We start from the raw sequence: 26,314 nt of genomic DNA, 5'->3' as shown, positions 1-26,314 counted from the left end.
CCGAACTCCTCTCAAAATCAAATTTTAAATCTGCGCGGTAGAATAGGTAATTTTTTTTTTCTCGAATTTTACTACGTAAGCTAAGCTGCGCGTTACAATGGGGGGCGCGTTAGAATCGTGCAAACACGGTATTGGGACATACAGATAACAAATATGCAGTCAGCTTTTGTCTGCAAGACATAAACATGAAGTTACATAATGCCATAGCAAATAGTTTCTGCCTAAACTTTGCTAGTGGATGCACTGAGAGCTTTTTCTGATTCATTCAGAACAGGCGCCAAAGGACCGGCTCCTGAAGACAGCACCACCAGTCTAATACAGTGCAAACCCCTTGGCTTTCTGCCTCGGGAAAGTGACTCCAGGCATCCTTGCACAAAGTGTGGCTAAATAAGAAAACATGCCTGCCTTACTGTACACATTCTTGTAAATAGATAACCGGGGGATTGCTGTCGATGAATTTCGCATTTCAATTTGCATTAGCTCCGGTGTGCCACTAGTCATGTGGTTTGTCTCCAAGTAATTCGATTCACGAATCAAATATCTAACATTTGGGTTTCTTGAATATTTGGTACATTTCACGAACATGCCTGCAAAAGTGAAAAACATGCTTTGTTTCTACCATTTTACATAACCTGTTACGCAGAAGTTCTAAAGCTAGTTACTGGCCGCCCTGGCAGCGTGCCAGTTTAGTCGCGTCCTTAACGCTTTGAGGGTCGAATTTTTTTCGCCAAATGCGTCCCCCCAAGGGTTAATTTTTTTATTGCTGATTTCAATTCTACGGACAAATCTATATCGAGAAAAAATAATCAAAAATTTTTTTGGGTGACCGTAAAGTGACAAAAAAATAATTTGTGTTGTTACATACATGTGGTTTATTATGGCGTTACACTAGAAAAATTCTACATAAAAACGAGAGTAACAAGCCGGAACCTTTTGAGTAAATCAAGATCAGATAGACATCAGTTTTGCGGGCGCAAAAAGCGGGAAGCGCCCGGAGGACGGTAATGAAACCAGCCGCTGCGCGCCCGCCGGCGCGTGCGGCCGGATGCGGGAGTGATAGACGACGCACCGCTCATAAAATATAAAAAAAAGGAGAAAAGAGCCTCATCAGTTTCGCAGGCGACCTTGGTCTGTGGCAGGCGCTAGAAGCGAGAGGCGCCCGGGCGCCAGGTGGGCCATAGTTAGCGCGCCCCCTCATTAGTGGATGCGCAAACGATAGCCGGCGCACGGCTGAAGTAAATCATAAAAAAATAAAAGGAAGAGCCATCGGTGCAAGAAAAAAAATTGACGTATTGCCGAAGTGTGGCGGCACATGCCAAGCAAGAGAAGTTGGCGAAAAAGGGGCGCTTTTTAAAGATGTAAGCAACGCCGTACGTGCATGTCGTTGACCATTTTGAAAGTGTTTGCCGATGCCGTACATGTATGGCCGCGACCCTCAAAGGGTTAAACACAGCAGAACTGTGTAAAATCCCTTTGCTTGTTCCTAGAATAGAATTCCTTGGCAAAGGTAATTTTTTTGGCAAGGAAAACATTGTCATTGAAAATAAATACATTTCTCTCATGCACAGTTTACAGAGGCTACGAGCACAAAAGCACAAAATCAAAATTGGCCGCGAATCGGCTTACTCCACTCTAAATGTCATCGCAAGACTGCCGCCCCTGCCTCGGGACAGCCTTTCCTTTCTCCGTTTCCACCCCCGAGGCTCTTCCCTCCCTTCTCGCTCATCCGATAGTTAAAGCAATGGGGATTTTGTCAATTTAATTCAATCTTCCTGCACTTGCACTGCTCACGCACCATCTAGTGGGAGAGCGGGCTATTTGCCTTCCTTTTTTTAATGCACTTATTTTTTTTCATTTTCTATCGTAAAAACCATTCCAACTTCTATTCTCAATTAAACAAAACGTTGCTTCTGTCGGTTATGTCGTGCCTCGAATCAAACACACCTGAGTTGCCCTTTGCACTGCACGAGTGGCACGTGCCAGTGAGCCATGCCAGTGACCCGTATGACCTGTGCTAGTAATTTGAGTAGTTTAGAATGGTCTTGCCTACATATACTTTTTGTTGGATTGTTTCAACTTTTGGCCAAGCAGTTGAATCAAGTGACAGGCAGCCAGACCAAAATTGTTGCGTTTAGTAGCCCAAGAAAGGCTGTCATCTTTAGAACACCATGCCGCGGCTTGTACACCATGCCCGCGGCCGCCTGTGTCTCTGTCAGAAAATGACATGCGACGTGCGTAGCAGTGGGAGGAGCCTGACGACTTGCGCCAATGGAGAGCTGTGCACCTCATGGCGGCAGTTTCGAAGCGCTCGAGACAGCCGGCTGGCTCCGCCGGAGATGTTTAGGCTTAGCACCCCGGCAGATATTTCATGGGCGCTTTCACTAGCGGTGCAGATGATGTTTTATAGCACCGTTTTCGCCCACATTATAAGCTCATTTACCGCACAAGAAACTTTGTGTGTGCTTTGAGCGGCATTTTAAAGAGCGGTTAGAAGCGGTCGCTCGAGCGCCCCGCACCACTTCGCAACCGAAGCCGCCGCCATATTGCCGCGGCCGGCACAGCGCACGGGTGGTTTCGCGGCGGTGTCAGCGCGCCTGCGGAGTGCGCGGCGTATTTTCGTGAGCAGAAAACAACAGCCCGGGCGTTCCTGGAGAAAGTGCGACAAAGAGGGGGGAGAGAGCCGGTACGTCGCTGTCGCTTGCACGCTTGGCAGTCGGGCGCCTCGCCGGCTCGTTCGTATCATCTGCGGGGCCGCGCAGGTCTGTTCGTAAAAGCCGAAATTTTACCCATGCAAACAATGCAGTTTCACCGCGACTTGTCAGACATTCATATCATGCTGAAATTCTATGACCCAGAATCGTATCATCGAGGTTCCACTGTATAAATGTTTTCTTGAAGTAAACAGTTGCTAAATGGTTGAGCACGTGAAATAAATGTAAATCGAAGCTTTCCATGACCTGATCTTAATTTAAAAAACACAGACTACAGCTTTTGTACATTGCGAGAGAGGCTGCTTCCCTCACACTTCAGTCAGCCATCATGCTTTCAGTTTCGTTTTGGAAACACATTGCTGCGCAGTTAGCGAAGTCAATATCCTACGATGGTGAACGCCTGAGCTCCTGATAGCAATAACCCCAGCAGGAAGCGGCAAAAGGAACAACACCTGGTTAAGCGACCCGCCTGAGCTTCTAAATCTGCTGTTCTTGGCGCGTGGATGTTGCTATTGGTAAAGCGTGCCCGTGCCCGTGAACCTTACCGTATGTAAAGGGTACGGGGTACTCACTGCAGGTGGTTAGCCGACTGATCCGACCTTGTGCTCTACCATTCGCCACTGTTGATAAACAATCCGTAAAGGCGTACGCTGCTTAGCTGTACCCTTGTTATGTCTGGGCCAGGAGACTCCAGCCCACGAGGACTACTTGCACGGCTGCCGGGAAGAGAGCGTTTATGTCACGCTAGGTTCAAGTGAGAGAAGGCAATGTCAGACAGCCGTGATCACCAGGCGAGGTGAGGGGAAGGCGCCTACCTGAACGGCGTGCTGGGCAGCCGTGCTTGCAAGATATTGGAAACGGCGCTTGCCGCTTCACAAAGGGCTTCGCTTGCGGCTGGCTCGGTAAGGTAGGGGTGGACGGTGTAGGCAAGCACACCAGCCGCTCGATCATTTGAAAGTGTTTCTCATTCTGTCGGTGCCAAATCAAAAAAGTACAAGCCAGCCTCTTCAGCCTGAGGAACATTGTCGGGGTCGGCCATGGCTTGGAGATGTAAAAGCTACCGTTGCCAGCATTTACGCTCCAGACCACACCGGCCCCTCACTCCTACTTTGTGACGCAATGGCTTCATCACGAAAAAATGAAAGGGAAGTGGGAGAGAGAAATGCCAGCTTTATTTACTTATTTCTCGCCAAATAACGTATTGTTGCTGGTCTAACAAAAGCCGAGAGAGCTATGAGACGTATGATCTTTCAGTTAAAACAAAATTTCATTCAGCCTTTCATGTCCCTTTAATGACGCTCACAACTATATCCCCGCCATTTGATTTGGCACACGCACCCTAAAGTAACTCCAGACGCACTAATCTTTTGTTTAAACTTGGTTGCTGGCAAACCGCAACCCCAAACCGTGGCCTTTTTATATAATAGGTGTTGCTAGAGACTGGGAAAAGGGATTCTCATTCTGCTGTGTTTGTTATCTAATTGACGTTGATGCTGTGAAGGCCACTGTGAAGGCTGTGTGTTTTTGTTCAATGCCTTTTTCACAGAACCATGGTCAGAAAATTTGTTATCACTGTTCACTATTGGGCGGTTCACTTAGCATGGCCCCCCTTGCCCCCACTATTTCATACAAACTATGGAGAGAATTTGTCAGTCACAACTACCGTATTTACTCACATAATTTGCACCCTCGCATAATTTGCGCACCCTTAAAGGGGCCCTGAAAGGCATTTTGAGCACACTAAATGAACTAGCGCAATCGCTAGATGGGGTCGCCAATGTCACCTGTGCCAAGTATTACTCTTTTACGCGCAGCGGAAAGCTCACACTTTTGTTGCAAAGTTTGTCGCTTTTTTCTCACCCTTTCCTTCGTGTTTTTGGACGCCGCCATCTTCACATGTCTACATCATCGATTCCCAGATGTTCGTCATGAGCTAGACATCCTGCTATTGGGCGGCTTTTTCACGCACTTCCGGCAAAGAGATGAGTCGTCTGCTCAGCGTCGGCTCGCCGGCTGATCTGCCAGCGGAGTGCCGGAGTGCTTTGACATTTTACGACAAACGAAACAAGTGTAAACAAACGCTTAACCGTTTGTATTGAATGCAACACGGCCATAACACGACGTGGATTTTATCTTACGTGAGTACGTACCATAAAGAAAGTCCCGTGGCACTTCTTTGGTGCAATCGCAGAGAACGCCCTGAGCCGAATGCCCGGGTTTGACGCGTACATTTTATTCAACTTCAAAACAATCCAGAGATGCGTTTCGAACGAACGCAACGTCACAACATGCGTTGCAAGACTGAACCGCGATTGACAGACGATGAGTTGCCTCCTCCTGCCCGTCGTAAATACGGCACTCACCTCACACCCGGTTTGCGGGGACGAGCAGCAAGTCACAACTCTGGCGCGCAAGCGAGAAGGCTTTTAGCCAGGCACACTGCACATACCCCATGCGAGGTTGAGTGGTACGTCGTTCGAGAAAGATAATCCAGACCATGGGAAGCACTATCCACCCGCAGAAGTACCATGTCGCATTTCATCGCGAAACGAACGCGTCCACAACACACAGGAGGCGATCCACACACACACACACAGCTTCGGTCGCTGCATTGGCTTAGCTGCAAGCTTCGTTCGGACAATCAGCGATGCTACGACGATACAGAGCTGCGTGAGGACGACGTGCTAACCACTTCACGTATTTAAAAACACAGGGGCAAAGAACTAGGTTCATCGGAAGCAAAAAATCTTTCCTCCATTATAGTGCCTGAAATATACTGGCTAGTGTGCCGAGGGCGGGCTCCAGGCGGGCGCCGGGAGCGATGTACGCGGCCGTCTGCCGCTTGGGGCGCTGCCGTGCGGGAGTGTGCGCGTTCATCCGGCCCGAGCAGATCGCGCGGTTACCTCCGAGCTGCGTAGCAGACGGCAGCGGCAGAACTTTCCATTCCCGCTTGCGACGAAAGCGAGCGAAAGCGACGGGAATTCTGTCGCGCAACCAAAATTTGTCCCGACCATTCGACAAAAACGATCGTCGCGCGACAAAGCGACGGAATTCCTGCCGCTCTCACTCGCTTTCGTCGCAAGTGCGAACGGGCCTTTATGCGCAATCTCAGCCCCACATAAAACAAGCTCTTGCTTGTCGCCTGAGCATACGGTTGATATCTGACTACGTTACACTGTGCTTGCCAGTGTATTTAAACGATGTCACTAGGTTTGAAACGTACGCGCTCGGCGTGCAGCTTTGTAAACGCAAGCGGTTTCACATACGCACGCTATTTTGCTGCTAATAGAGTTTTAGTACAGCGTTTGTGGCCTTTGCATACGCTAAACGCTAAATTTTTGCGTCCCGCTACGTGACACCGCGATGGGAGTTTTAGTAGAGCGTCTCATCAGTTTTGCGTAGCGACACACTAATGCATACGGCGCCATCTGTCAAATGTTTTCCGAAATGTCTCGCCGGCTGATCTGCTAGCGGAGTGCCGGAGTGTTTGGACATTTTACGACTATCCAAACAAGTGCAAACAAACGCTTTCCCGTCAGTGTTGAATGCAACACATGGGTGCAGCTTGTCAGAACACGGGTTCTCGCTGATCGAGTGCAGCGTTGGTTTGCTCTTCGCCTTCACGTTCATCGCCGCTGATAAAGCGATCCGATCCGGCGCGTTTTGTGCACGGGTTCTGTGTCGGTTGAAAATGTCTTTTTTCACATGCCGCCGGTAGTAGGAATTACAACCACCGCAAAATAACACCCGGCACCAGCGGGGCCACATCTGAGACCGCGCTTTTTGGATAAACAGTGCGCGGTGCACCAAAGGGAACGAGCGCACGATTCTCCCCACGCGGCTGCGAGTTCGCCGCCGATACCAACTGCAGCCCTGCAGCTACGTACACCGCGAAAGGGCAAGGCCAGGCCGCACACATGCGGCCAGGTCATTCGTTCGCTTTTCCAGCCTGTGTCCATGGTGTCTACAGAGATGAAAAGCCGAAAGAGCTGGCCCGTAGCAGACGGCAGTCTGTGGGAGCGCAATAGCGGAAGTACGTCACCGCTGAGGAGCGGAGCATCATGGGAGGGGAGGCCAACAGCGAAGAAACAGTTGAAAGGAGGAGGAAATACGGCGCGACGATAATTCGCGGTTTTTGATTAACGATTTCTCAGCTAATACTCATCGCTTTAACAAAATTCTTGCAGGAGGAGATTGCTAATACATTGCTTTATTTGGTTACATGTACATCCATGCATCGGCGGAAGGCATTTCAGGACCCCTTTAAGTTTTTTTCCAAGTTTAGAGAAAAAAAATTTTACTCGCATATTTTGCGCTCCCTGTCTCGCCCAAGAGAACCCATTGGCATGTGCGCACAAACAAGCACGCTTTGGACGGCGGCATGGCGCATGGGAGAGTAGTGATACACGATGCTGCGCGCCAATAGTCCCTTCATTCTTTTCTCACTTCTTCCCTTCTCCGTGTCTGCGTGCGCCTCCACTCCGCCCCTCCGTGACAGAGTGCAGGCGAGGAGGAACATCCAGGCGCCCTACCCGGCTACATTCCCCTGCTCTGCCCTTCCCGACACATGCACACCCTTCCCCTCTCGTCCTTCCGCTGGGGGTCGAAACTGCTCGAGTGTGTGCCTTCCTCGTCCTTTCCTTTCTTTTGCGCCGTGAGAACTCGCACACAACACACGCAAAGGCAGACGCGGAGTCGGAAGCACTAATTTCTGCATCGGAGGTGTGAGAGGGCGTATCAGCCCTGCCGTGGTGTCGCCTTGCCGCCTCTTCTTTCCTGCGTTCGTGCTGCGAGAGAATCCTCTGCCTCTTTCCTGCGTGCGCGCTGCGACGGAATCCTCCCTTTGTGTTCACGTTTTGCCGTCGCCGTCAGTCAGTCCCCTTTTGCTACAGTAGCGATGGGCTACAATAACTATACGGCGAAATTCAAACTCAGTGTCATTGAGTTTGCCGAGAAAAACGGGAACCGTGCCGCCGCAAAGCACTTCAACGTGAACGAGAGCCACGTGCGGTATTGGAAGAAGCAGAAGAGTTTCCTCCAAAATACCAAACCTGGAAGGAGGGGGTTTCGGGGAACAAAGCAAGGAAAGTTTCCTGCCGTGGAAGAAGAGCTGTTGAAGTATGTTCGACAGATGAGGTCGTCCTGTCTTGCCGTGTCGTGCGAGATGCTACAGTTTGAAGCAAGGAAGATTGTGCACGAGAAAGGGATCCCAGCTGCGGCATTCAAGGCGAGCAGAGGCTGGGTGATGCGCTTCATGAGACGCCACCAACTGTCTCTCAGACGGAGAACGACCCTTTGCCAGCGGTTACCACAGGACTACGAGGAGAAAATTGTGTTGTTTCACCGCTTCGTGATTGGATTACGCCGAACAGGGAACTTCATCATGTCCCAGATAGGGAACGCTGACGAAACGCCACTGATGTTCGGCATGCTGCCCAACACCACAGTGAGCGAGAAAGGTGTCTCGTCTGTGCCCATCAAGACCACTGGCTGTGAAAAACAACGCTGCACGGTGATGCTTGCCATGACAGCGGATGGCCGCAAACTTCCGCCCTTCGTCATCTTCAAGAGGAAGACAGTGCCCAAAATGAAGCTGGGGGCCTGCATTCACATCTGTGCTCAAGAAAACGGGTGGATGAACGAGGAGCTGATGCAGGACTGGATCGACACTGTCTGGGGCAAGAGACAGAGGGCTTTGCTGCGACTGCCATCGCTGTTGGTGCTCGACAGCTTCAAAGGGCATCTTGTGGAGAGTGTGAAGAAGTTGTGCGACATGCGGACCCACCTGGCCGTTATTCCGGGTGGCCTAACATCTGTCCTGCAGCCCTTGGATGTGTTGGTCAACAAACCCTTCAAGGACTACGTGCGCAAGATGTACGTCGAGTGGATGGCCAGCGGAGAGCACGGGCTCACTCCCACTGGGAGGATAAAGCGACCGCCACTGGAGACGGTCTGTGAGTGGATCGTGGCAGCGTGGGACATGGTCTCACCCAGCATCGTGGAGCACAGCTTCAAAAAGACGGGGCTGTCGAATGCACTCGACGGAACTGAGGACGATGCGCTTTGGGAGGGCAGTGATGGCGGCCGTGACGACGACTCGGAGCCGGATTTCTCGACGAGCGATTCCGACTAGACCACAACCAGACTGGACTTTTGTAGGTACTTTTGACTGTGTACTTTCAACTACTCTTCTGTGTACTTTTGACTGTGTACGCGTTTAAATAAATGAGTATCGTTCGCTTTTGCTATCATACTCGATTTTCTCTTATTTGTATAGTCCGCGTTAGGACCGTTTACACGTTATTTTGGACTTTTCGCAATATACCCGCGTAATTTGCGCACCCCCTTTTTGAGGCCCTAAATTCGCGAAAAAAAGTGCGCAAATTACGTGAGTAAATACGGTAGGTCATGGAAGCGCGATGTTTCCAGGTCGTGCCAGTTTGTTCTGGCTTAAATGCATTCTTCGCACCAGTTGTGAGATGGCCAAGACGATCTTATTCATCGTACATTGTTGCAGGCTTAATTAATTACTGCCCGCACTTTTCTCATTCTAAAGGTGGAATTCACAAGCGCGCACTTAGAAGACACTTTGGGGCACATCAGATGATCTTATTTAGTCCCAGCTAATCCAGAGCACTTCGCAACTGTGTGCCTCAATGCTCACGTCCATCTGAAGTGTGGCGAACCCTGGTTACTTTTATTGTTCTTTTTTTTTGCACATTGGCTGCATTACTTGTCTTGCAGTGGCATGCTGGCTAGGCAGTCATAAGCTCCTTATTCATTTTTATGTATGTCGTATTTCAAGATAGTAATTGTTATGGGGTTCCCAGATTTTAAGCTGAACACGCGCCGAGAAAGTGGTGCACCAGGGCCCCAACCAGTCACTACAAATGCGGTCTTGGGTAGCTGCAAAAACATGCCACACTACGAATCTCGAATTTTTCTTTTTCTTGTTTTTTTTATAACTGTGGCACTGAAAAGATTCCATTTGCATGCTCTGCCCAGTGTCTTATTGTGACAAAATCAGCCTGCTGTAGCTGCGGTTTTGAACAGGATTATAACTTAGATTGGACTTTGATTGCATTAGCGAGGAAGAAGGACAAAACCGGGAGATGAGTTTGGCAGCTGTGTGCAGTAGCCAACAGGCACAGGTCCCCTTTAAATCACACTGTGTTGACGTCTGGGTGCAGGACCGGGACAGACCGTGTCGCTGGTGTCCGAGTGGCAGGTTCATGACAGCCGAGTGCACAGCATCAAGTGGGTCTCTGAAGACCCACCTGCCTACCTCAGCAGCGGGCCCAACGGAATCATGGTGAGCTTCTTGAGGCCCCAGCATCCCAGGGCTGCTTCCCTCGGAAAATCGTGCGTCCGTCCGCTGTGCGGTGGCTCTGTACGGGTACACGGGGGTCTTGTGGTGGTATTGCTGACAATGCCTTACGACTGCGCATCACTGCTGAGATGTATGATACGACTACTTATGACTATACAGTCGCTGCATAAGAGTAAATAAACTAATTAAGCCAATTAAGGTCACTTTAAGGCTCTACTTATGACTTCATAGTTGCTGCCTAACCCTTGGGTTCACAAGCATTACTTAAAGGGGCTCTGAAAGGCATTTTGAGCGCACTAAAATGAACTAGTGCAATCATTAAGTTAGGTGGTCAACGTCATCCGTGCCAAGTGTAACATTTTTACGTGCAGTGAAAATCTCACACTTTCGTTGCAAAGTTTGTTGTCGCGGTCCCACCCTTACCTGTGTGTTTTTGGCCTCTGCCATCTTCCTGCATGTATGTCATCGATTCTCCCATGCGCATCACAAAGCTGAAATCTTGCAATTGGACGGCTTTTTCTCTCACTTCTGGTAAAGAGAAGCGTCGTCTACTCAGCGTCGATGGGTCGCAGCGGCACCTTTGGTTAATTAGCACTTCCTGCACAGGATGCTTAACGCTCCTGTCCATATTTATCTTTTTTACTCTATTACCACGCTTCTCGTTAAGGCGCGTTGGCTAGGCTGACATGACGATGACACGACAGTGATGCCGACTTCTGAGTTGGCAACTGCCTTGCCACACGACGTTGATGTTGACACAAACACATCGGCTGATTGAAAGTCCGCGTTGGGTGACTGGCTCACTGACCAAAGATGCAGACAGTGCCAATCGGCCAAACTGTCGTTGGGAATCAATCGGGATGCAAAAACTGCACCCCGACAACAATAGTGCCGTAATGAATGCAGCTCTGTTCTGTTAGTTCCTAGAGTGTAATAAATATAGTAAGGTCCATGAAGTTCATACAGCTCAGCACTTGCGATCCGTATTTCTGCTTACGGCGCTCCGTCCGTCTGCTTTGGCGACAAGTTGTTTCCCAGAGTTGCAAACTGCATATTTGTGTGCGACCAGCAACACTTGTAGGAAAGTACAAGCTCAGTTAAGAGCAGAAGAGGATTTATGTAAGGTTTATTAGGTAATAAGGAATCAATATTGATAAAAGTTTATAGCGTAAAATGTAAAACAAAAGCACGGCCAGGATTATACCCGCAGGACGAAATCGCTGTCGCAGCCGAAACAGTGCTGTTGCTGGAGGTCTTTCCTGCGCCAAGCTGCTCCAAAAGCACAAAAATGGCGAAAATTGCGCCAAACTGCTCCAGAAGAGCCTCAACGGCACGGATTTTGATGCTCATGTCAGTTTCGGCGGGGACGAAAGCCTCCCGCATCCCGTTCACCACTTTTATCGTCGGTCAATCGCAAACACAGAAATGGCACAAATAGAAAGACTGAAACAAAGTAAGCGGTAGCTTAACTCGATTCGCTTTCCGTCCGGGTTCGTTGAAACGGCCTTCTCAATTAGGCATCGCTGTGGCAACAAACATGGCTGCCGCCTGATCTGGCTGCTACCAACGCGCTCAGTGCGCATCGCCGATATTTTCCCTGGTTTATGTTACGCTATTAGCTGGCTTCCAGTCTATTCATTCTATCTGTTGTGGCTCTGAACAATGACGTTAACACGGTGATGTGGTTTGAGATTGGTGCCAGATTACGGGAAGTTGCGCGGCTCGAAAAAAAGTTCATTGAAATGCGGGGCCTACGACTTCGGCGTGGTTTGTCCTTGAGTTGCGAAACGCGGTGCGCGCGTCTATAATCGGGTTCGTGAAGTGATTTTTTTTGGCTCATTGTGTTTATAAAACGCTGAGGTGTTGCTGTGCTTCGAAGCGCGATCGCGAGCCTCGGGGATGGAACGGTCGACACGAAAGTTGCGGGCTGTGCTGCAGCGCCGCGACCTGTTCAGGCAGCGCCCAATAGCTGCAGGACTACACGGTTGCCATAGAACATAACACTTGATGTATGCAAAGTGAAATTTAATGCCAAAATCTAGGTGGCTAAACAGTAATGCTACTCAAATGACCATAGGGTAAACCTGCGCCCCAGGGACTGAAACGGGTAGGCTGGTTAACCTATGCAACCGTTAGCTCGAAGTTGCTCAACTGTTGCCGTGACTACAGTCGTTCGTACAACGCAGCTTGGGATTACAAAAAATAATAATTTTAGCATGAAAACGGCAAAAAAAAAAAACGCCACAATTACTGAGCCCTTAAATTTGATAAGAGTTTTAGCAGTCCGTCTGTTCCGTTGTGTACGTAGTTACCGTGCTGACCGGGACTCGACTGGGCACTTGGGCATTCGTAGCGGTAGGGGGATTAGTTCCGTGGGCCTGCCTTCGCCTTGTCCGCGCCTCCTCGCCCTTCCGCGCGCGCAGGCGCAGACTGGTCCCGGTCAACCCGGTAACGAAGTAACCAACAGAACAGACGGACTGCTAAAACTTTCTAATGTTAATGGCAGTTTTGTTGTCAGTGTTGCGTGCAGCCGCAACACAATATCACCAGTTAGGAAAAAGGTAGTGCAGTTAGTACTTTGTGATACTCTTAAAAACTCTTTCAGGTAAGGCTGTTTGAGTGTTCTGTGTATTCAAAACTGATTGAAATGTGCACTTGACCCTGCAAATTGCTGAAATAATGATTTTTTAAGCTCACAAGACGATGTATTAAATGTCCCTAACTGCTCCAAATCAAGATTCTTCTGCTCCAAAATCGAAATTTTGCTGCTCCGAAAACTGCTCCCAAATCTGTTTGGGCTGTCTCACCCCTGAATCATGTATCAAACATTGATGTGACGCAAAGGGTCGGTCTCAATGTAGTATGCGGGTTATTTCGGCGCAGTCTCCAGTTATTTTGTGGCGCAGTGGACTAGAGCCTCACGCCCGCTCATTCCAAGTCGCCGGGTCAAATCCCGGCAGGGTGTTGCCTTTTCTTTCCTGCCTTCGAAGTGGCATGGTTTGCAAATCGTATTCGCGAATGCAAAATAAAACTTTTTGGTTGAACAGTGGAACTACCATATCAAACGTCAATGCATCGTTTAAAGGAGCCATGAAGAGAAAATGCAAGTTGGTTTTATTCGAAAGATTTCGTGTTTTATAGTGCCCCCAGCGCTTGTCCGGATACAAACAGTGCTTTATTCACTGAGAAATTAAACAATTCAGGTTAAAATTTTGATTTTCCCGCTCAGTCGTGCGTTTTCGTGGCCCCAAGTGACATCACGGGAACCATGGAGAAAGAAAAAGTTACGGGAATCGACCGCTCTGCAGCCTAGAGTACCTTCATTCACGCATCCGCCGTACAAGGTAGAGACACGTAACGCTGGCGCCGCCATGTTCGGTTGCTCGCTCGCCGCCGAAGCAAGTCATTGTGTCAAAACCGCGCTAAAATTATCGCCGCAACGCGGTTTACTGAAGAAGTTTGAATCATATTGTCTGTTTCGCGTTGCTAGGTCTCGTGGGAAACGAAAAGAATAACGCGTTGAGCCCGTTGGCCCAATTGCGGCGGCACGGGACCGTTCGAAGGTTGTCTCCACCCTGTAGCGGTGTTGGTTTGTTCCCGCGTTTCTTTACGTTCCGTAACCTAGATAACGCCACCATACCGTGGCAAGCGTTTGGTTTGTTTTTGCCCGCATTTAAACCTGGCTTGTTTTTGTTCTGGGAGAAAATATTCGTTCCCTGACACAGTGCTCGCTCGACAAATGGGGTCACGTAAGACACCGTTGCTTACGTCAATCGGCCAGTGTCGTCTGAGACAACCCCAAGCCCTATAGTGCTGTGCAGCTAAACCAAAGCATGCTGTGCGCAGTACGAACAGCAGAACGCATCAGTACTTCTATGTTTACATGTGCTTTTGTAACTTCCACTGTTTGTCCCATCATTCCTATTGCTTTGTAAAGAATGTGCCCTAAATTTAAGCGCAAATCGCTCGTTCGTCTAGTTTGTAAGCTCTACCTAATTTGCGTCTGCTTCTGCCAGCCTCCGCCAATCGCAGAGCTTAGCCCATGTGACATCACAGGTTCTGTTGCGGGAAATGAGCTGGTGGGTCGCATGACGATTCCCGTTTTTCCTAATTATGTAGCTTATTTGAGCGAAGTTTACGTTAAAAGTGGTGTCAGTATGATTCTAACGAGACAATCTTTTGAATGAACCAAACTTGTGTTTTCTCTTCATGGCTCCTTTAAGTCATAGGCACAATTTGTTCATTTTTAAACTTGTGCTTTGTATGTATAAAAAGGCAGTTATAATTTCAGAGGACGAAATGCTGATGGGTGTATTTTCCAAAATTGGTCTTTATATAGAGTTAACATAGTTTCCTCCCATCCACTTAAACAAGACACAAGGTAGGCTTTGGGGAAGGGGCAATATAGGGTTTCGGCCGGCAACCAAACCCTCCACGTATCACAGCTGGCAGCCCTGAGCACCTAAAAAAATGAACGAACGGCCTTTAGAGGGATACAACTGGCTCCAGGCCATCAGGAGAAAAAGCGAGAGTGAAATAATTGTTTTGGGCAATTATATGCACAATTGAACAAAGAGGTAGGCGTGCACGGCCCCACAACTCGCACTACTCTTCCGAGACCGCTCGCAATATCTGTTACGGTGTACTTGTCTAGTAGTTAATAAACACAGAGTCGCGTATGGGTTTCTTGGAAAGTTAGTGGGTAGGGAGGGGGAAATGGAATGCACGACGCACTGTAAATAAATCCCCTGTGCCATACTGCGCAACCCTTCGGCTGACTTTTAATATACATGTTTAGAACCGATCAGAATAACGGAGTGGAATACTACAACTGCCTCTTAACGCGCGTGCATGGCGTCACCACAACACGACCAGGCGTGACGTTGGCGCGAACGAGCGGCCAATTAAGCAATATATTGTCACGCACTAAGCCTAAATCACACACACACCACTCCGAACAACCACGCCGACCCGACTCCTCTATTCCCAACACTCAACCCTAACCCCTCACACTTTACTCCTTCCTCTCTTCTCCCAGTCCCGATGATGATGATGGTGCCATCACTAGCGCCCTCTCTCGGCACTCCCTGCTTCTGTCGTCGTCTGCACCACGCCACCCTCACAATATAAACCGACGTCTGTTCAAAACGCACATACGTGCTCACTCTAACAAATTTTGAGGCGATTCTTTAGTCATTTGCTCAGATATTTTAGACTGTCATATGTCCCGCCCCATTCCTTCCGAAATCAGCTTTTCCAGCCGTGAGCAGAGTCCAGGGTTTATGATTAAAAACAAAAAAACAAAAAAACGACCCAAACAGAACGCAGAAAGCCAGACGGCCCCCATCCTAGAGCGAATCTGAAGTACTGAATATCGCAGGAGCAGACGACGCCCACAACGGGATGTTCTTGCAGACATCACTGAGAAGCGGGGCATCATGGGCAGTCAAAATGAAGACAAAATGACAAGAGGTGGACAAGACAAGAGGTGGACAAAATGAAGGAGAATCGCGATGCGGGCGAAAGTGCGATGTTTTGATTTACAATAACTCCACTAATGCTCATCGCTTTAACAAAATTCTTGAAGGAGGGGTTTCCTCCCGACTAAGCTTCTGCACTTTTAGGAAAAGCTAAACTTCTGCGGGAAACTTCTTCTAAAATTCTGCAGGAAAAGCTAAACTTATCAGTGAATACCATCTATAGTTTAGGTGCCACATTCAGACTTGCCAGAGCACAAGCTGCGGCATTTACAGGCTCGTTTACAGTGCGCTACCTTCCGGGCAAAGGTTGGTCGGGCTCAGTTGCACTGCACAAGCCTCACTGCAGCCGCCAATGAGTTGACCTCGCCACACTGTTCTGCACTTCCAAACCTGCTCTCTCCTGTCGGAATTGAGTCAGGTGCGTGTCAAAATCTAGTGTGTTTGGTAATCACTTTGCACATGCTTCTCATTCTTTTTTGATGGATTGGCAGTCAGTGACCACCTGCATAACAGCAGTATCTTCACTGTGAGGCATACGAATGATTCTTGAAATCATTCGGGAAACTTGGACTTTTCACATTTTTGTTGGACAGCTCCGTCCTACAAGTCAGATTACTCTCGCGCAAACTCGTGATAACATTTTTGCTACAAAATACTGCAGGCTGAGGTGCAATTGTATCTTCATATGGCTTGGCTGTGGCTCGACTGCGAGCGAGCTCCTCTGCAAGTTGATCTTAGCTACGTCATCATCATCATCAAACAGTGGTGCCCTCTTTAGCAGTGGGAACTACGTGGGGTATTTTGGGAGATGTTTTACGATACCGGAACAGTGACTCTGTCTGAGCACACCCTCACCATGTTACAAGTGTGTACAAATCTGAGAGTTTTAATGGCCCAGTATACAAAAATTCCAATTATTTACTTCATAAAAATTGCACGGAAGTGAAATGGCCCAGAGAAAGTTGTTCGTTAACAAGGGAGCTTTTGTGTATTCCCATCTTACGGACAGGGAATGGGAAATCTTTCATTGTAGCCGTGCTGATTGTAGTGGAAGTTGACTGTAGCTGAAGTGTAGTGCTTGCCCGTCTGCTCTTTCTCTTTCATCCCTTGTTTAGTGCCCACCAACTGGCCCAACTTTCACCCTTAATAGAGACAGAGGCAGTCTTCATTGTTTTAGTCCCTGCACACAAGGTTGCGTAGCTGTGATGATACTGGCTTGAGGGCATGCCTGCCTGGTTTGATGTGTCAGATTCATTTTTCATACAGTAGCTTGCTTTTTCGCACACGCTGAGTTTCTGCTCAAGAAGTTAATACTTCAACAATGGTCAGGGAACTACAACTGATAAATTGGCTTTCACAATATAATGTGTGTCATAATACAGTGTAGACCGCTTGTAACGTACCGTAAAAACCCGCGTATAATACGAGGTTTTTTTCCAAATTTTACTATGTAAAATTTGTGCCTCGTATTATATGTGGATCCCAAAGTTTTCAGCCAAAAATTTGCACTTTCGGTTTCGGTATCAGCGGAGGGTGCGCTTCTTGCGGTGGCGTTAGCTGGCTGCTGCTTCTCTCAGCCGGCGCCATTTTGATTGTTTCGAACTTTTGACCACGCGAAGGATCGGCACTTTCACCGCAAATCTATCACGATGTCGGGTGCGTGACGGCAGTATTCGGCTGCAATTAAAAAAAGTTATTTTATGTGTCGAGACCGTTAGAAATTGCGCCGCAGGACGGCAGTTCGGCGTCACCGAAGGCAGCATTCGCGGGTGGAGAAAGCAACTGGTGCTTGACTGGATAAAATCTGTGTGGTGTCGGCGGCCTGGAGCGCTGTTGGGGGTTCCCGTCAGTGCTCGTGTTGGACGCCTTTCGCTCCCACCTGGCTGATTCCGTGAAGAAGTTGTTGCGCGAACCCCGCACCGAACCCATTGTCATTCCACAAGGAATGACATCCCAGCTGCAACCGCTAGACGTTTGCATCAACACGCCTTTCAAAGACTGCATCAGGTCCTGCTATCAAGAGTGGATGAGATCAGGAGACCCGTAAGTGACAGCTACCGGATGGCTGACGCGGGCTTCTCCAGCGGTGCTTTGTGGCTGGATCGCGGATGCGTGGGCCAGCATCCCAGAGGAGCTCGTCAGTCGCTCTTTTAAGAAATGCGGCATCACGAACGCCCTTGATGGCACTGAGGGCCACTTTCTGTGGGAAGACATTTCCTACAAGGTGACTTCAGGAGACAGCGGCAGCGAACCTGACGATGACTGAACGGACGTCGGGAGACAGTGCCAGCGAAAACTGACAATGACTGAACGGTAACTGCAGTGCAAATAAATGTTTTCTGTGCTCTTTGCATCGCATTATATGCGGATTAAATTTTTTTTCTGATTTTGATGTCCCAGAATTAGACCTCGTATTATACGCGGGTCCGTATTATACGCGGGTTTTTACGGTATGTCGCGGGAGCCGCGAAATTCTGCACTGTAAGCGGTACTGCACTATAAACAAAACATACACGAATCCAATCACATCGCGATCTACGTTTCAATCATTCTTTGTTTATCATCACTCAAATGAAGGCCTCTTAAAAATAGCAGTGCCGTCTTTATTTCATCTTTTTTTTTTTTCCACATCAGACGCTAGTGCAGGGTTCACAAGCTGCTGCACGGTCTTACAAACCGCGAGTGCGGCTTTAACTTCTTTGTAGGGATGGGCGAATATTCGGTATTGTCGAATATTCGATCGAATAGCTGTCTATTCGTTATTCGCTTCGATCCAAATGCAGGTATTCGATATTTTCGAATTATTCGATGCTCCCGAATAGGCAGCTAAAAGCCAAGCTTTTCGGTCAAGCTTTCCAAGAGTTACCCCAGGCTTGGCTCAAGACCCACCGACGCAGACATTTCTATTATCAGTGCCGGCACTGCCGAATTGCTGCCTTGCCTAGAGGTTCGACGAAGCTCTCGGCCACCAGCACACTTAAGTTAAAAAAAAAGGCGGCACTGAAACGACACCGCTCCGAACATAGCGGCACCAAGCCAGCAGACTTGTACAGGCCGCCATTTTGAATAGGCATGCCGCCATTTTGAATAGGCTCGCACAGCGCGGCAGTACGCCGCACTAAGCGAGCCTATTCAAAATGGCGGCCAGCCACTTGCGCTTTGCTTGGCTACGGCCGAGGATACTAGTGGCTACAATACTTCTTTTTTTAGCGGAGCTTCTAGGCGGCGCTTAACTCTGCGAGTTTCTAGGCGGCGCTTAAACTTGTGAATGAGCAGCCGGCGGAAACTGCTGCACCTAGAGCATGTGACGCAACAGGCATTTCTTCATGAAAACTTGTGAATACAGCAAAGGAAAGCTGTGTGTAAGATTTTGCAATAAATGTTCAACTGGTAATAGTTTTACACAATGCTGTGCCTACCTGAGTTCTAGTTATTAGAAAAAAATGTGTACATTAGTCAGGTCACAAGTTGCTCATTTGTCTTTGTGATTTGCAATGTGCACTATTCGAACTATTCGATTCGAAATTATTCGACCAAATCACTATTCGCTTCGAATTCGCTTCGAACCTCAAAATCTATATTCGCCCATCCCTACTTCTTTGTATTTGTGTTTTGAGAGAGCACATCTATGTTTCTTAGCGTCTGTCAGCAGATGCCGCAGGACGTGATAAAAACGCAAATTGGATTTTCTTTTCTTTTTTTTACCCCCTTTTTTTCCCTCACCCCAGCTCGCGTTCGCCATGCCGAAGGAGGTTGCTTATCACCACAATGTACAGGTCGGGGAAACCTTCGCCATCTTGGCTCGCTATCCCCAGGTGTTCAAAAAGAAAAAGAGCGGTTGCTTTTCTACACAGTGTTGTAATAGAAACAACTTACTGTGCAGGGAGCTGGGGAGGGGGTAGAGGGGGAGCTCGCTATCTTCCGAGGGGCATCAAGCAAGAACAGTTGTGGTTATCACGTGCGTGCAAACGGAACAGGCGAACTAAAAGGCGCCTGATTTTTTTTTTTTCTATGTCGAAATTAGAGGATAGCAGTGAGCGCGCACTGCATGGGGTGGCTGATTCCGTATTTTTTATTCTTTTTCGCCACTCCAAAACTGTGTCCCAGCTGCGCCGGTCAATCAGCGAACCCTCCAAAAACCCGTGCTATAAGTGGTATTGCGCTTCGGGCAACCGCATTATAAGCGGTAAGCTTCTGCATTGACTTCTATAATAGGCCTACCGGTGGCCAGGAAAACCCGCATTATATTCGGTCCCGCACTATAAGTGGTTACATTATAAATGGTCTACACTGTAGTTAAATTTGATTGCAGTATTGCTGAAACGATTGCAGCGTAGCTCTCCATATGAGATGAAGGTTGCCTTCACATAAAATGTAATATAATAGAGTTTCAGCATAGTGGCTAGCGTATGGTAACGCTATGGCGGCGGGTTACCAGGACCCGACTGTGCATGTGTGTGCGGGGATGGCGAGGTGGTCACCCCTCAGCGAAACGAATGCGCTGGCTCGGCGAGGCATAGGCGACCGTCCCCGTGGAACGAATTCACACCTGCCCAGTCGGGTCCGAACACCTGATTGATTGATTGATTGTAGGGTTTAACGCGCCGACGCAAGGCAGGCGATGAGGCGCGCCGTAGTGGAGGGCTCCGGATTAATTTTGACCACCTGGGGATCTTTAACGTGCGCCGAAATCTCGTACACACGGGCGTTTTTGCTTTTTGCCTCCATCAGAAAAGCGACCGCCGCGGCCGGGAATCGAACCCGTGACCTCTTGCTCAGCAGCGCAACGCCTTAGCCACTGAGCCACCGCGGCGGGTGGGTCCGAACACCTGCCGCCGTAGCGTTACCATATGCTAGCGGCTATGCTAAAACCCTCTAATATAATCAATAAAGCTGGAAACACCAGGATAGCCTGTTCGTGTGGAAAAGTTCTACAAAGGCTTTTGAAAATGAGCCTTTTCTTTTTTTCCAAGAGGTAGTTAGTGAAGCGTAAGTGAGAAATCCCAAATCTCACCTTTTGTTTGATAAATAATAAACTGCGCTTGCCTTGATTTATTTGAAAGAAATTGGATTGCAAGCAAAAATCCCTACACACTGCAGGCCTAGTCATAATTCAAGTGTTGCAGCAGCCCTTATAGCATGCGAAGTTGCTGTCCGAGGTAACCCTGCCTAAGTAGTTGAACGTACTGATGCACAGACAGCATTCGCTAGAGCTCACGCAGTGCCATTGCTTCGCGCAGGGGGGTGCCGCGCGACTCGAATGAAGCACAGCCCGGTGGGGCCTCTCTCGCTGCTGCTGCCGCCAAGCGGGAAGGGTTGCATGAGTTGGTGCGCGGGGGCTTGGCCCAAGGGCCCCGAGTGCAGCGGCAGTTTTGGCGGCCGCAGGTGCTGTCGCGTGTGGGCGAGCAGGATACGCCCGGCGAGCAGGAGACCATGGACTTGTACGCCACGTGTGTACTGCCCCGCGGGCGGCAGCGCTGGGCCACCGCCGCCCTCTTCTGCCCCTCTACCGACACCCTGTATGTGGGCGACCGCTGCGGCTCCATCCACGGCTTCTATGCTGACATCGAGGAGGTAAGCGCATGTGCTGTGGCCAGCACTGGGCTCTGCAGTTTGTTGGCAGGTGAATGTGGCGGGTGTCTTTTGTGGCTGTCCTTTCTTCGGGTGGAAGATTTGGTCTGTGGGGTTTCAAAGCAAGAGCTCCAAGTACTGCTTTATGTCTCACAAGGTCATTCATCACGTTGCAATGACCTTGAGCTGCTGGAGTGCAAGTGTGGCGGGTTCGACGTCGCACCACGCTATATGCTGCCGAGAGGTGTTGCAGCTGGGCTCACTCTGAGCCCCGTTGCTGCAGTACCATGTGACTAGGCAAGGGTTTAATAATGGCTGCTTTGCTGGTGCTTGATCGCTCAGTCTCATCATGGATGGCACGCCACCGCTCATGTGCAAGTGTGGCAGGTGGGACCTAACTTTCATGAAACACTGTCTGTGTTTGCAAAACCAAGCCATACAGACATTTCGCTCGTGATAACTAGGCTTATGAATATTGAAAGTGACCCATTTTTATTTGTGCTGTTCTAGTTGTTAGAAAACACTGAGTACAGGAATGTGAACTTCATTTACGAAAACTGTGTGTGAGGTCCTGTGAAGTGACCCTTACGACTTATCGAAATCTGTCAGGCACATCCTCCAATATTTCGACCCTTGATTCCAGCATGCTTCTTTTGAATGAAAAAAGAGAGAGAGGAATAAAATTTATTTGCCCTTTTGGCTGAGGCCTCCTCATTCCAGGGGGCCACTGGATTGCCCGGTAGGCAGGGTGGCTATGGTCTTTTGGACAAATACTGCAAACGATAGCTGCTGCTGTAGTGTGGCCGGTTCCGTCAGCCACTCCCTGCGGATATTGCTTCTGTCTACCTTAGGGCAGAGCCATAACATGTGCTCTTGATTTATCCATACGGAGCATACATTACACACTGGCGGGGAAGTGTTTATACAGCCTTTTTATATGTATATTTTGTTGGGTGTGAGTAGCATTTGTGTTTGCGTCAACCTTATGGTTGTTTGCTGTTGTCTGGACAATTTCTTGCGTGGAGAAGTAAATTTGCGTCTGCTGTCTGCGTATTCTTTAATTAAGTTGTACTAGTTTTGGCGGGGTCACAGGCTTTTGGGTTTGTCCACAGTTGGCAGGTGCTTGGAGAAGCGCTTCACGGGCGAGCAGGTTTGCTCTTTCGTTTTCTGCCAAACCTGTGTGTCCTGGTACCCAGTGTACCGTTATCGTGCCCTTAAGGCGTTTAAGGGGGGACGTGGCTTTCAAAATCAACTTTTTTATTTCTTTGTGGATTTTGATGAAAATTGACACAGCAACTGGAAATGCTTCCGTGATAACACCATAAAAATTTCAAACTAATATTTTGAAAACTTTTTTATGTATTAAATTTTCTTTCTGTTCCGCTTGTACCGAGCTTGAGCGGCTTATAAAACACGATAGAAAACTTGTTCGAAGTGCTTTGCATTCCCAAATGAATGGACGAGGTCGTGACAGTTTTAGAATTTTTTTTTTACAACACAATGTTTTTTGGTTTTCATTTTTTTAGAGGTTAATGTGCAATAGGCATGTTGACTGTGAACGATTATTCGAATAAAAAAATCACAAAAAACAAATCGGGAAAACCAAGAGTGTCACGACCTGAACTGTTTATCAAGGAATGTGATGCAAGAAACGAAATCAAAATAGACCCAGCGGTCACAAAAAAATCCCTGGTACAAGCAACGGAGGTGGCAAAAAAAACTGTTTTGAGAAAACGGCTTCCGAAGTTGCAACATAGGTTTCACTTATCAAAAGTCGTCATGGTTGTAGCCTTTCATGTCCTTTTGAACATGGGGCTTCTGGAATGCCTTGCCTTGAAATTGGAGTGCCTTTTACAGCCTTTTTCTTTCCAGAAAACATCATTTTCAGCTCCTCCGTGAAGAGTACATACCCCACTTTCCCGACCAAACGAAGGGGGAGATGGGTTTCAATGGGCTTTCAATGCAAAGTAGGTTAGTTGGTTGGCTGTATTGCACTGAACAGCCTCCTTTTGCAGTGTTGTCACCATGGCAACAAGTTGAGCATTTTTTTTACTTAAATTTGAACATTTTTGGCTTTTTTTTATGTTTTATCATCTTGCCTGGCACAGCAACTTAGTACTCATACGTGCAGGTGTTCATTGCCAAAAGTTTGCATACCACAAGGATGAAAATGAGCTACTTTGAAGCTTGGTAGAGTATTCTGCATAACTCCCAACTTCAATGCAAGAGCATAATTTTTTAATACTTTTGACATTCAAGGCATCCAATATTTCTAGCAGCAAAGCCAGTATGCCCTAAGCAATGGTATCAATAATTTCCCTAAAAAATCACTGTTAAATGCTGCGACAGTAACGTACATTTTTAATGCAGAGAGCATATTTTTATTCCTGTATTACTAACTCAAACCTGTTTGCATGAAAATTACAAGTGCACGGGAAACGTTGCGCAATACGGGCGATATGGCTCGCGCGCATCGCAGCGCACGCTTACCGCGACATATCGAACTTTAATTATACCTGATATGGCTGGTCAGGTCGCTTTTAAGATTAAATCTAACGTCGCAGGCATTAATTACAACTACTGGCGTTCAATCGTAACCGGTTGCCCAGTCATGTGCTGCTCCAATGCGCGTCGGCTATGCCGTGCGCGCCAGCGCGTTTGACGCGTCGACCGTTTCTTTTTCAAGGCTAGCTAGTCCACAGTCAAAACACAGCAATAAATCGCAAACCCGACTAAAAGTTCACTTCACGAACCGCTATCGCAAGCGCGCACACCGCGTCACCCTCCGGGGTCTGGCGACGGTAGAGTCACGCGCACCACGAAGCGTTCGATGACCTCCTCCTTTCGAGCCACACAACTTCCCGCAATCTGGCTCGCGATCTCAGGCATTCCCATCGCGATAACGTGCGTGTTGAATACAACAGATTGAACAGAAACTCGGCCGAGCGAAGCGGCGAAAATGAACTCAATGCGCTCGCTACGCAGCTCAGGCGGCCGCCATCTTGCGTTGCGCCCGTGACATCCAATCAGGAGGGTCGTTGTTCTGGGAGGACCAATAGCGCTTCAGCATCTATTTCTAGCTTCGTTTGTGCGTCGTTTCTTTTCTGCCGTTTGTGCGTTTGTGAATGAACGAAGATAAAAGAGACGAGCGGAACCGGAAAGACGATCGCTCGGCCGATCTAACCATATCAAAATGGCCGCGCCCGGTGGCACCGTCGCGGAGATAGAGCGCTCCGAAAATTGCCGTTTTTTCGCCCTTTTGCGCTGATAGTTTGTCACCGCGCATGACAAAAGTATTTTTTTATGCCACTTTGCGACGCTTTTCAGCGTAAAAACTTTGCAGACGCATAGAATAGGAAACATAGAAGCCGAATATGCGGGTTTCAAAAAAACGATGTTTTGGTCATTTTTCCGAAGTTGAAAGCCGCGTCCCCCCTTAAGTTCTTCCAAAGCCGGTTTCGTAATGAATCCTTGCGTCAGAAGGGTGCAGACTTTCTTGCTGTCAGCGTATAGGTAAGTAACAGGCCTTTTCGGCTTTCAGTCATGTTGAATGCTCGATAAGTCGGCGAGCATTCCAGCAAGGGCAGTAATGTGTGTATTGTGTATAAGTGCCAAGTCATAACAGACCAAGTCAGCTTCTTGGGTTGTTGCGCCTAGGAACTTGTTCTGGTGCCATGGGCATGTGGTGTGGCTGCGGTAGGCGGGTCAGAGCACTGTGCCTTTAGCGGCAGCGTAGATGCCCCCCTTGTGGTCCAGGACATGGTGGAGCCGTTCCAGTCGTACACGGCCATCCACGGCAACAACGGCGTCACGGACATCCAGCAGCAGCACGAGACCCTGATCACTGCGGGACGAGACGGCCGAGTGCTGCTGTACTCGCTGCGAAACCGGGGCCTGCACTACCTGCGCATATTCTGGGTGAGTGGGCATCGCCTCTGGGGCCGCTCCCCCTCCTTTTCGTAGGGCCCCCTGTGCTGCTGGCAGCAGCCAGGTCAGTGTGTGCTGGGACGCAGCAGCTGGCACATTTACGGCAGTATGCATTGCTCAGGGACATGCATTCTGCCTTGCAGGCAAATGGGACGACATAATTTTGACGGGCATATTGTGAATACAGTCAAACCTCGATATAACCAACTTCAATGTAATGAAACCCCCGATGTAACGAACCATGTAATTTTTTTTTTAACTTCAAGTGTATGCACACAATGTATTTTCACGCTCTGTGTAATGAAGTCCAGTTTGCCAAAATTTTAATGTAATGAAGTTTCATGCACAACTAGGCATGAAATTTTGGTTATAGAAGTAGATTGCCGGAGACGCAAATGCCGAAACAGGGTCTCGATAAAACGCAAACGGGGGCACGAGCCGCCCAATGCCGCGGATGCAGCGAGACACGGAGTCCGTGAGCAAGCTCCTTGCCTACATGCTCCTTGCCTACAAACTGGGTATGGCGCCACCGCTGCTGCCTCCGCATGTCGCCGCTTTGTCCTTCGTTCGAGTTCACTCGTGCTTGTTGGGTTCCATCGTTCCAGCAAGTGCGTGGCAAAGCATTTGTGGGTTTTTATGAGCCTTGCGCGCGCGTTTTTTCACGGCCGCTTCCGCGATTGCATAGAGTTTCTCACTAACTCACCTAGAGTGGAATCTGGCGCTAGCGTCAACGTGATTCAGCAAAGGCGCTCTATGCCTCCATGAGTGCCGCCATAGTGCGTAGTTTGGCCGGAAGTTCGGCGTGGCATGGCCGGCAACGACTTTGTGGCTGCGCAAATTGAGTTTTTGTATAAAAAATTGCTGCCAAAAGTGCCGCTGTTAACAAATTTTACTTTGTATAAAATGCTGTGTTCCAGTGCTTAAATTAAGAACTGAATTTGAGAGTTATAAAGAAAAACAAAGCAAGAGTCCTGCATATGGCTCACGCCGCCAGATACAGCGGGCGTTCCCGGATATATTTTTAAATTATTACATACTCCAAACTGGATGAGGTTTTTTGTGGTTTCTTGTAATATTTAGCTGAAAAAAATTATTTAGATTGCCTTAAACTGTGTTCTTGCTTCCTCTCAATACAGTATCATTATCGTATGCTACGAGTTTTGGCAAGCGAAGCAGATGCAACATAGAGATGAAAGAATGATGCAATCGCGTTGTATTTATTTGCTTTGTCCAGGGAGGTATAAATAAACTTAGAGGGAGAGCTTATTACTGCAAGTAAGTCTTCAAGCACGCGC

The 26,314-nt window shown here is 48.5% G+C and overlaps 1 protein-coding gene across 1 annotated transcript in view; it reads left to right on the top strand.

Annotated features, from left to right (window-relative positions):
- LOC144137052 (tRNA (34-2'-O)-methyltransferase regulator WDR6-like) overlaps positions 1 to 26,314 on the top strand; it is a gene marked incomplete at its 3' end in the record, with an annotated part of 102,496 nt that overhangs the window by 40,443 nt on the left and 35,739 nt on the right. Inside the window, 3 exon segments of the mRNA XM_077669442.1 lie at positions 9,902 to 10,023; positions 20,907 to 21,095; positions 24,849 to 25,010. Coding sequence (XP_077525568.1) covers positions 9,902 to 10,023; positions 20,907 to 21,095; positions 24,849 to 25,010 — 473 coding nt within the window.

Source organism: Haemaphysalis longicornis, unplaced genomic scaffold (genome assembly GCF_048455015.1).
Source record: "Haemaphysalis longicornis isolate Haplotype H1 unplaced genomic scaffold, Haemaphysalis longicornis Haplotype H1 scaffold_1, whole genome shotgun sequence".
Classification (NCBI taxonomy): Eukaryota; Metazoa; Arthropoda; class Arachnida; order Ixodida; family Ixodidae; genus Haemaphysalis; species Haemaphysalis longicornis.
This window is presented reverse-complemented; position numbering and strand designations above follow the sequence as displayed.